Source organism: Astatotilapia calliptera, chromosome 17, assembly GCF_964374335.1.
Source record: "Astatotilapia calliptera chromosome 17, fAstCal68.1, whole genome shotgun sequence".
Lineage (NCBI taxonomy): Eukaryota > Metazoa > Chordata > Actinopteri > Cichliformes > Cichlidae > Astatotilapia > Astatotilapia calliptera.
The window spans coordinates 39,855,468-39,867,528 of NC_137438.1; the positions used below are offsets into that span (position 1 = coordinate 39,855,468).

Sequence of the window (12,061 nt, forward strand, 5' to 3'; positions counted from 1 at the left end):
AAGTCGTCTGCCTCTAAAGGCACAAACGGATCATTTTAATGGTTTCCTTTGTTATTCTTTGGTGGTGTTTATTTCCAGGTACAGTACAACTAAATGTTTCCCCCTCAGTACAAATTGGTAAAGCATAGAAATCATAAAGATGCTCTCCCACATATAAACCGTCTCCTCTCCTCTGATTGGCTGTTACCTGTGCTGTACTTTTAGCATGGATCAGTAACTTCTCACTTGTTACATAAAAGACACACGCACTGCAACTTACACAGCAGCATTAACGCAGTTTTGTGTAGCTAATCTACTTTTCTGATGGCTCGGACACAAACGAAACTCTGCAGCTGCAGTTCATCTCTCGTTAGTTCAGTCATGGAGGGAACCGTGTTGGTATCGTGAGGACGTGAACGTCACATGTAACACTGCTGCTGTTACAGTTTCTTTGCCTGCTTGGCTCTCAGAAAAGACACACTGTGATATTTTCAAAGACAATACATGGGCGTCACAATGACTTACATTCAAAGTGTTGTGGAGACATTTGCTCGTGTCCCCCTAGCACAGCTGTAGTCTACCCTCTAAACGATCCTTCCTTTTCTAATACATTCATTAGACATGATCACCCTGCCAGCCTTCCAGTACCAGGGTAAAAAGTGCAACACAACAACACTTCAACCGCAATTAGACTCTGCAGAGTTGCTGTCAATGAGCGAACGTCTCTTCGCTCCATTTTTAGACACTAATTTTATTTTTTGTGCCATCTGAGGCGACTGTAGGTCATCGAGAGCTTTCGAGGTCAAATTTAATGATATTTTGCACTGATCGACTGTTGACTGAACATTGCGCCCACCTCTTTCCAGTACCTCTGCTTTAGCAGTACGTATACTGAGAAACAGTCTGACATGAGCAGAATGACGTGTTTGAAAGCCATAGCGACACATCGGTGAGATACAATACACATTAAAGTCTAGGAAAGGAGCTGCACTGGTAATATAATATATTCTTTACTCGAGGGGAGAAAAGGTTACAGACTGAACGAGCACTCTGAAAATTAAAAAACGTGTTACTATTGATGACAAGAAACTGGAGCAAGTTTTCTATTAATGAAGACGGACGAGTCCAGCTTGAAAAGCAAGAAGGTCGTGGACAGGAGTTCTGCAAGGCATAGTGTGCGTAACTCTGGGCTTAGCTGCCCTGCGTCATGCTCTGCATGTGTTTGGCAATGTCATACACGTAGGTGATGTCCGGCCTCTTCTCCGGGTCCGGGTTGATGCACATATCTACCAATTTCCTCAGCTGGTGGCGCGGACGGGACAAAAAGAAGAGAAACATTGTCAGAGATGCAGTGAAACAAGATCACACAGGAATTTAGAAGAGCAGCTCTAGACAAATCTAACAGTTGCTAACAGCGCCCTCTAGGTGACCTCTCCCGTCATAGCAACAACAACAGAGCAACAGGTAAGCCGACTGAGACGGAGGCGCGTGGCTGGGGTAGCGCGCTAATCATTTATTGGTCTGCTGAATCCACTGTTACCTGAGCACACCCCCCATATGCACGCACACGCGCGTGCACACGCACACAGCTGCCACTCCGCTGCCATCCGGAGACAGCGCTTCCACTTGAAGCGGCGCGCGGTGGCTGATTGGAGCAGATAGACAGGCTCGCAGGCGGAACAGCCACCGCCATCATTAAAAAAAAAAAAAAAAGATAATAAAAGACGAGGAAAGAAAGGGGGGAAAAAAAACATCTACATGAGGTCGCTATGGTAACCGTCTGCCGACTTCCCGGCCGCTGTTGCGCGGCGCGCGGGCTCGGGCGAGTTTTGTGTATCGGCGCGCGAGCGTGCGTGTGAGCGAGAAAGTGAGGCAAAGATGCAAATTCAGACAGTCTGAGAATTAGTCGCACAGAATGGAGATGGGGAGGGCGCCGAGATGCAGATATGTAAAATATTCATGTGCGTGTGGGGGGTGGCGGAGCTGGCGAAGGGAGGCGTGTGTGTGGTGGGGGGAGCATAGATGGAGATGGTTAAATGACACAACAAAGATGAGCAGCTGACAGTTTGCTGCCGATCCTTCAGGAGCATTGTTTACATCCAGACAGGCGCTGCAGGCACCCCCCTCATCTCCATCTCTCCATCGCCCTGTCTCTCGCTCCATCATTCCCTCTCTCCTGCGCTTTGTCTTCCTTTCTCCTGGATGGGGGTGACATGTGGGGCAACGCAGAGGCTCAGCGTGGCGCTCGTGTGTGTGGAAAGAGCTCATGTAACAAATATACACTTGCAAGAACTAAAACACTCACACACACACAGAGCAACCACAGAGGCTTAAAACACCTCACAATTAGCCTTTATCAGGCTAATGAGGTAAATACCAGAGTAAAACAAAAGCCTCTCTCTGCAGGGTAAACGAGCTCACTGGAGACACGAACAGCCATTTAAAATGAGCCTCTGCAGACACACTGGCTACAGATCGGCGGCACTAAAGGTAAAAACCACATCGGCGTGCTTTAAAGTCATACCTGACCATGATGGTTCATACAGTTTATTAAACATATCTGAACTGCAAACTCAAACCTAAACCACAAGGTTAGCTGTGGGGTGATGTCAGTTTGCAGTAGTTTCAATAGCACCAGGCCTCAAACATGATAAAGCGCGACGGCATTCTTGACTTTAATCAGATATGAGGCAACTTTTTTTAAACAGTGCAAATCTAATAAATGTGCCAATAACCGAAAAAGGTTCCAATACCTACACATGCGCCTGTGACTCAGCCTATGAGCATTTCACTACACGCATTTAAAAGAAACAGACGGGGGGAAACGCCACCCACACAAAGAGGGCACGCAAACAGAAAAACACGCAGATTCATGCACATGTCAGCACTAATCAGCAATAAGGTGATCTTTAACCGCAGCCCGGCTGCATTACGTTTCTGCGCACGGATCAGTCTTCGCAGAATTACGGCAGACGATTTAACGTTGACTAAAGGAAACGTGACACTCTGGCACATTTGGTTTCACCCCACCGTCGAGCGTGGCCAGATGCTTTTGATACGCGCGGCTAAAATCGTATCCAGCCTTCTGATCACAGTCCTGTGCTGCAGCTCAGGCAGACGGGTGGATTTCACCGACATAAAAATATAATTTAAGTGTTCGATATAAGTAAAAGGAAAGTGGCATCAAGAGAAAGAGACAGGGATTTGTATTAAAGACTATGGCGGCTGCTTTACAAACACTGAACAAGTCTATATTTATTCTGTTCCTGAGAAGTAAAAGGCAGCTGATACGAGTACTTACCTCCTCTGAATAGTGATCTGAGGGAAGAGGGGGGTAGTCACACTGTTCTATCTTCTTACAAAGTGAGTAGAGGTTCATCTTATCCCCATAGAACGGACTCTGTAAGGCTGCCATCTGAAGCACAGACATAAGAAGACGTGGAGAGAGACAGAAAGTGGGAAAAAGACAAGAGCAGTCAGTGAGTGAAGTTAAAACGGGAAGTAAAACACCCAATCAAGCTCTCAACAGGTGGCAGGCAGACGGCTCTGCACCCTGTGCTAACAGTAGAGTCTGCAGCTCTGCTACTGACGTGCATCCTATTGATTATTATGGGGATTGGGTGCAGGAAGACAACAAGTCAATATGTAGAGCTTTGTGTACATATCAGCACATCCCGGTCTAAACTTCAGCCGAACCAAAACAAAACAAATCCACTGGAAGCTTCTCGCTGCAGGCTGGTGGACTTTCCTGCGATGCTGACGATGCGCTGCCAGACGAGTACGTATATTTTCTAGAAAACAAACGCAAGCGAGCAGAGCAGAGGCAGGGCAAATGGGAACGAGCAGGAAGAAGGGAAAGCGCATGGAAACCTTTGTGAGTGGAAGGAGGTGAAGGATCCTCGCTGCCTTTCTAAGAATAATGAAAGACGCACGCCATCTTTCCCAGACTCGGTGACTGACTCACTTCCTCTTGTAGAAAGGTGAAGCCTGCAGCACACTTGCATAACAAGCAGCCGCCAAATGCTTACTGTTTTTCTGATTCAGTGCTTTCAAAAACAAGCAGCGTGTAAGTGCTCGGTCATTATCACTGCTGTGTGTGAGAAAGTGCTCAGAGCTTCCTTTTTATTCACGCACCAAAAACACATTAAATAGGAAATTGTGAGTTGCAGTAAGAGTACAATCAAAGTCGAATCACTCCTGGGTGATCTCGTGATCTGTACAGTCTATTTGTGAGAAACACTTCTCTCTTCGATTTGTTTGCTACCTGCAGGCTGCCGATCATGTGTCTGTAACAAAACTAGTGACCGGTACGTGAGCTTATTCCAAACTTCAGAAAAGCAACTGGAAAGAAGAGCGGGCCAATCAGTGGGAAGATTACACCTTACTATTTGAAGCGTTGCTCAGGTGTCCCTCGGAGAAAGTACAGTGTGTGTTTGACAATCTGCTAATTGGTAGCGTGAAAACAGATGAGAACAAAGTCTCCATACGAGAATCCAAATGCAAAGCTTCCACACAGAGTACAGCAGGTTAGTGAGAATACACCACCTTCAGCAAAATGAGAAGCTGCAGAGGAAAATATGTCTGTGTGAATCGGACCGACAAAGAGAAAGGAGGAAGTGTTTGAGGTAAAAGAATAAAGAGGCCATCTAGTGTCACACACAAACTCATTGGATTATTTCAGCTTCCTCACAGACTATTTTTCTGTCTTCATCAGCTAACACGTACAGTCGAGCGCTGCAGAGACAAGAAAACAGTCGTGCCTAGTGTGCTGGTGTTTCTAATGCACCAGTACAAAGTAGCTGGTTTAATCATGGCTGCCTTCAATGAAACGTTTCAAATTTAGAGCAAAGAAAACACGTTTCCCATCAGCCAGATCTCGGCTGTCCAAGCCCGCGGAGGGAAATCAAGACGACGGCAGCAGCGTTTACAATCGTGTTAATTATTACATGAATGCTGTTCATTAGGGCTGGGCTATATCATACCGCTCACGGTAATACCGGTGTAATGTTGGGCAACGATAAGAAAATGAAATATCGCGATAGACTATGGGTAAAACGCGCATGCGCAGTGCGCCTTTGTTTACATACGCACATGGCGGCGGCGGAGAATGAGAAGAGCGAAAGCGGATCGTTGAATGAAACAGATGAACCTGAACTGGTTTGTAAAAATGCTGCAGCTTCACTGGTGTGGAACTGGTTTAGCTTTCGTCCGTCAGATACACAACAAAGCACTATTTTTGGTAGCGCATGCTAGCGGGCCGTCGTTATTACCGTGTTGTTTGGAAAATACGGCGCACTTTAAATCATCCGTTGGTTTAAAATGGAGCACTGTAACAAAAAATAATTTCCCCCAGGGATCAATAAAGTATTCTGATTCTGATTCTTTGATTTGTCTGAAAGTCGACAGAGCCCCTTATAATCCCGTGTGCCTTATGTATGAACTCTGGTTGTGTTTACTGACCTCGAAATGATTTTATGTGCACGGCGCTCGAAAATCTGTCAAATGTTTCAGTACGACTTTGCTGAGCTACGAAGCCGCACCGCTTGATGGATTGTCGGAGCATTACAGCTATTGTAGGCGGAGCCTCGCGGAGTGATACTGTGCTTCAACATAATGTTACCGTACTGTGTGTGTATAACCTCTTTAAGTTTTGTGGATATTATACATGGTTATGCTGAGGATATGTCGGCCAGTTTCCACTGGAAATGCCTTTTGGTTAAACTGTCAGCGAGGAATTTGCATTTGCACTGTTAAATGTTTATATAACTTTAATGCAGATAAAAAAAACAGCTGCTTGTGTAAGTGAAAATACATTGATGTGTTTTTTTTGCACTAATAAAGTTGAGGAGTTGTAAAGTATTTTGTCTAGTGTCAATTATATCGTCAGTTATATCGTTATCGCAAATTTTCAAATCTATATCGTGATAAATATTTTTGGTCGCCCTGCTCTGCTGTTCATGCTCACAAAACACATCCAGTGAAAGAGAATCTCCCTCTGTTGTCTGTGAACACCTCTCTGCCTCGACTGCAAGACCAGCAGCTGACAGCTGAATATTCATGCACGTCATCAATGATGCACTTCTGTTATTAACAAAGTCACAATTTAAAACCTGATCCTGTCGTTACCAAGGCGAGCAGAAGCAGCCGTGTGCACACTCACAGGACGACTGAAGGATGCTAAATGTTACACAGCTGATTAGCACACGCGTGGACTCAACAAAAACAAGTAATACTGGTGAACGTTTGCACAAAAGCACCTTCCCACATAGATGGTGCTCCACATTTAAAACACACACACACACACACACACACACACACACACACACACACACACACACAGTACTACATTTAAAAAGCCATTAACACAGGCGGCAACAAGTTAAGGTATTATTATTCCAACATGTTAATTACTCAGTGTGCTATAGCTATGGACCCTTATTTAACATGCATTTCCATAGACAACAGCTCACTACCTGCAATTAAATGACCATCTAATTAGTCATTCATTGCAGCTTGTAAATAAATCATCTGCCCAACAAGGCTGCTGAACCTATGAGTCATTTGCCACCGAGGTCAGTGGACATCTTGCCCTTTCATTTCAGAATCCAATCACTTTTGAATAACCACAGTCGATACCTGAAAATGCCAAAGCTCGCAGTGTTAGGCACTCTGCTCACTCCCATGTTAAAAAACAACAACAAGACAAAAACAGAAAAAGACTTTTTTTTGACAAAGATCATCATCATTACTCGATTCATTTCTACATGTAAAAATACACATTTCTGTCCATGTTCAGGTTTCATATTTTGAGGTATCCATGTAAGAATTAGCGGTTTCCAAAAATCCAGATTTCCCAATTAGCGAGTGAGACGGAGGGAGAGAAAGGGAGAAAAAAGAAGAGCTGCACTCCACACAGCAGCGTGTGAAGGGTTAAACAAGACCCCGTCGTATTTTCATGCATCTTCTGCTTTTGACAGATGAAAAATGTCAACTGTCCTGTTTGTATTTGGGAGTTTTTGCACTATTCATCTGCTTCATTAGTGCCTGCTGCTCCTAGCCCCTGACAGCTGCCGGCCCCCTGCTCACACACACACACACACACCATAAAGATGCATACCCACACACACACAAACAAACACACACTCACTCCTTTTTTCAGACTGTGTCGTCGCAACGGTTTAGATGATTGACTCACTCTCTGACCCCTGAGCCCCCGGTGTGTGTGCGCGATTGTGTGTGTATGTGTGTATGCTTCATTGATATTCGAGAGACATACAATGCACACGCATGCCTGCTGTCTGTCTGAGGGCTGTGAGCTGCTGGTGGCAGAACACACGCGCACGTAGGTTTGTGCTTCTATATTTGTGAGGACCATCGCTGACACGATGCACTTCCCAGCCCCTCGTCCTGAAATGTAACATCACGGCTTCACAGGGAAACCCCAATGCAAACCACCACCTTAGCTGATTTATATCCTAACTCTAAACCAACTCGTAACCCTCGAGCAGCTGTTTCAAAGTCTATCATAAAGTAATGACCATCAGAACAGCCTCACGTCAAACGTTCCCACTCTGCTCTGCATTAGGCCAGGTCATATATAGGTAGCATCCCTCCCTAAAAGGTCTGCATAGGGCCTTCCAGTGTAATTAACATTGATCTCACACGCTCGCTCTCCAGCTCCTCTCCCTGTACGCCAATTAAAGGAGCTGCGTGAGACTCCCGCCTCCCCCCTCCCAACCACCTCCATCCCTCGAGCCTTAACGGCCTGAGACTAAAGAGCTCCTCACAAACCCTCAGTTATAAATAAAAATACACATCGAACCATAAATGTATCAAAATAAAAACTATATTTGTGTTTTCATCCTCTCTCTTTCTCACATATGCACCTACACGCCTGCAGCACTAGTTTGGTTTCACATCACAATGTCAGGCCTGCCTTTAGACACTGTGTGTGTGTGTCTGTGTGTGTGTGTGATCGACTGCCTAATTAAAATCTACAAATAATATTTTGTTAATAAAGTTTGACAGATAAGCAGGTAGAGCCACTTTTATTCATGCTTCAGTCGCAGCCCGAGAGCAAACGAGGAGCTTCAACAACACAGAAAAAAGCCTTTAAAACCAGAAATCTCTGTTTCTGCCACACAGAGGGTTAACCACAGCTCATCACATGCAAACGCCAGCTGCTCAGAGGACCCGGCATTTTTGGGCCTCGTAAAAGCTCCAGCAAAACAAGAGGGGAGGGGGCGTGGGCACAGTCAGAGGTACGGATGGTTACGCTTCATACAGGAAGGAGACGCATTCCAGTAAAACTTCTTGACATATTCTCCTCCTCCAACTTTAAGACCAAAACAGAAACCGCAAGAGATCTATGCAAGCAGGCGACCCACAGTGCGTGTGTGTGTGAGTTTGTGCGAGTGCGTGTGTGTGAGTGTGTGTGTGTGGTACTGATTCAAGTATGAGGTGGTTTCGACTGTAACGAGCGCTAGCAGACAGCAGTCTCATTGCCTGCCCTGCAACCATGTGACCATGTCGCCGTGGGAGACAACCCAGCTGAGCGTCCCCGTTTACGGCGGTGTCGGCGGTTTGGGCGGAGGGCGCGGGGCCAGATGATGTAATGAAGTTGGACACAACAAGAAGGGGATCAAACAGAATGGGAGATGAAGACGGACGCAGATACAATGACCAGGTATTGACGTGCGGCCCCCTGGACCCGAACTTAACCCCCAGGCACGAGGATGAAAAACGCAGGCTCTCTCAAACTCCCTGGGTTACAAACGCACGCGCGCTCGCGGACGCACGCGCTCAGAAACCAGTGCGATCCTCCTATTGTAGTGAAATCAATGAGCACCGAAGGGATCAGGCGTGGATTTCTGTGTGAATTCCTTATGCCTGAAGGTTAAGTGAGGAAAAGGAAGGCATTCGGAGAAAGCTGAAGATGTGAGCAAAGAGGAATGGAGAAGAGAGTTTTGGAGAGAGGCAAGTTTCCAGACAACGAATGCACCGCGGAGCCCTCTCAGTAAGAACAGTGCAAGGCGAGAGGCTGCTCTTCAAAGAGAATATGCATGGCGTGGTGAGCGCTGCTCTGGTAACAATAAGCTTGTAAAATCTTTATCTCCACAGGCACCTTGCATGGCTCACCTTGACCTGATGGCTGGAGTTCTGTCTTTGCTCTTGTACCTGCAGTACTTTCTCTCTGAATGAGCACCCCCCATCCTTCTCCTCGCTCCAGCAATCTACTTCCCCGCTCTCGCTTTTTTCCTCTTTCACTTCTTCCCCTCTGCTCCCAAACCTTCCATCTCCTCTCTTTTCATTCACTCTTATGGCTCCTGCCTATTCCCCCACCCTTCTCCAGCTTCCTATATTGTTCATATATAGATTCCTAAACTTTTTCACCCTCCATCTTTCTTCCTTGCCTTCTGGCTTACTCAAAGAGAAACAGTCTCATCCATTTTTCACTTTTGCTCTCGAGCTCACTCCCAGATTCTCCTCATCTCTGGTCTCCATCGTACTTTCTCTGCATTTGGTCTAGACTGTGACGCCAGTGAAATGCATGAAAGATCAAAGTGCTGTGTGCCAGCTAAAAGTGGAAAACAATCGATGCAGCACATGATGAAAGTTTTAACAAATGGACAGACAGCGGCCTGCTGGAAAATGTTAATGTAACACCAAAGTCTGATGTGTAAAGAGTAAAGGCTGGGACTGTTGTAGGCGTGCCAGACCCAGTGCAGCCCAGCTGTTTTCTTAACAGTAACCGGAGCGGCTTCCATGCAAGCAATCACACAAACACACACAAACACTGAGTGTGACCTACAGCATCCACATCCTTCAACCAACCACAGACGTGCGCTGCCGCAGTGCATTGTGGGGAGCTAATTAGCATGAAGGACTGTGGTCTCTGAGCAACCATGACCTGCAAGCTGAGCTCAAACTTCTTCCTTACGCGTTCTCCACCTCTGTGCCTGAGGCGCTTTAGAGAAGGTGTAGTCACTGGTGCGTTGAAATGCAGCCCAAATGATCAGCAGCTCAGGGGAATCGGGAGAGACGAGGGGAGGAAAATGTGGGCATTTCCTCAGCCCGCAGTGTGTTTCTGACTTTGTGCCCGGCCGTGTGTGTCTGCGCGGGAACGCCGGCGAGCTGCGATGTCAGATTGACTGCTATCATCCGTGTCTATCATCGTTCTGCTCCTCACTCCTTTCCCTTTGTTCCCTCTGTGTGTGCTCCTCCCGGGCTTGTCTCCACTCAGTGTGGTCTACAGCAGCGCCCTGTGGTGGTTTGCTCCCGACTAATCAAACTAGTCAGTGTCACCGGAAAGCTTCATCTAAAACACATGGCCATGTCAGTTCCCTTCACTCAGCAGACTCTCAATGTTTAGCAGGTCTACAGAACAGACTGCGAGGCCTGAACGAGCCGCGATCAGACGAGAGGAAAACAACAGCGACAGAACATCTAGAAGATAATATCACTAACGAAGCGTGCGTGTTTGTATTTTTCCCATTACTGCTTGTGTGTACATATCTTCATGCACGACAATGGATGAGAACGGGTTGTTTACACGTGTCAGCTCATGTGTTCTCGTGTCACTCCTACCGTCGAGTGCGAGGTGACAGTGTGTGCACGCGTTCCCAGTTTACCTCATAGAGCAGGCATCCTAGCGACCAGATGTCAGATTTGAAGTTGTAGCCGTTTTCATGTATCCTCTCCGGTGACATGTAGTAAGGAGTACCCACTGGAACATGGTGGAAGGAGGGAGGGGGGAGAGAAGTGGACGAAACAGGAAACAGGACAAAAACAAAATGAGCGTTAACATTTTGCAAACCTGTTTCTCCTCCACATCAACAACGACACCCACACGGCTCACACGGTGATGGAGCTTCAACGTGTTTTTGTAACAAAGTGTGTCGTCTGTGTCATTTTGAAATAAGCTTGGATGTGAGGTCACATATCAGCACACATACCAGGACCATGCATGCAAGTTCAAGACAACACAAAGCTGTGTACACACACACACACACACACACACACACACACACCATTTATCAATCACTTTTGATTACTGGGGCTCCGTAATGATCTGAAACAGCAGTCAGAGGATACGCCCGGGGAGCGGTCGGCCCGTTTCTGGTTTTGAAACTCAAGAATCCCAAACTGCCACAGCGAATGGCAGCGCTCCAGGAAATCAGACCGTCAGCCAACTGGACACAACCAGGAGCCGCAGCTCGGCATACAGTCGTGACTCTGCAGGATGAGTTTGATGCAAGCTTTGATTTTTTTCATCTGCTTTCTGTTTATTGTGATTTCCCATGTAAAAGTCTACCAAGCACACCAGCAGAGGCTTTTTATTAGTCACATATAAAAGATGGGAATTTCACCAGCACCATAACCTGCTGAAAACACCTCAGATCATGTGAATAAAGTTAAAGATAAACAGCTAAATATGCTCAATAATAATCAACATTAGCTTGAATGCATTTTAGGCTCCACGCTGATTATTAACCTGACACTAAGCGGTTATTTTGTATCAGGCTTTATTACTTCAGTGGTCAGTTTTTAACTTTAACTTATAAGTCAATTCACGCACTGTAATCGATGTTTCCTCTAAGCCCAGATTTTGGCACACCTCTGCAAAGCGTGATTTTAGCTTTAGTCTTGTAACTAATGTGACGACAGCGCTTCAGAATAACATCACTAGTTAAACAAAAACGCTTCCTGCTGAGTCATGAATCCTCTTAGAAAATAATGTCATCACTCAGAAAATCCTCTGAGATCAGAACAAAGTCAAACGGGCTCTAGATGCTGGAGATATGAACCCTTTGATTTTTGTTAAGGAGCATCAATGAGAGAAGGAACATTTATTTATTGCAACAGGCTGCTCTGATCCTAAAACAAGACTGCAGAAGCACCTTTTTGTTATCCTCCTCTCTCGCAGTTGTTTGATTTAGTGAAGCCAAAAAAACCAAAAACATATAACCTGGTTCAGTATGTTAAACTTCAGTCCAAGCCCCGCCTCATTTAACTTTCTTATTCTGAGGTGTAACCAATAGAATTAAATCTTAAACATTATGTGATGTTACAGACTGACTGA

At 45.9% G+C, this 12,061-nt stretch overlaps 1 protein-coding gene across 2 annotated transcripts in view; it reads right to left on the bottom strand.

The window, feature by feature from the left end:
• Positions 1-973: 973 nt before the first annotated feature.
• nek7 (NIMA-related kinase 7) overlaps positions 974-12,061 on the bottom strand; it is a 61,730-nt gene continuing 50,642 nt past the window's right edge. For both annotated transcript variants that reach the window (XM_026146424.2, XM_026146425.2), the window contains exons 8-10: positions 10,611-10,705; positions 3,281-3,394; positions 974-1,281 (exon numbers count right to left, since the gene is read on the bottom strand). In XM_026146424.2, the coding sequence (XP_026002209.1) occupies positions 1,171-1,281; positions 3,281-3,394; positions 10,611-10,705 (320 nt within the window). In that variant the 3' untranslated portion in view covers positions 974-1,170. The remainder of the gene's footprint in view (positions 1,282-3,280; positions 3,395-10,610; positions 10,706-12,061) is intronic.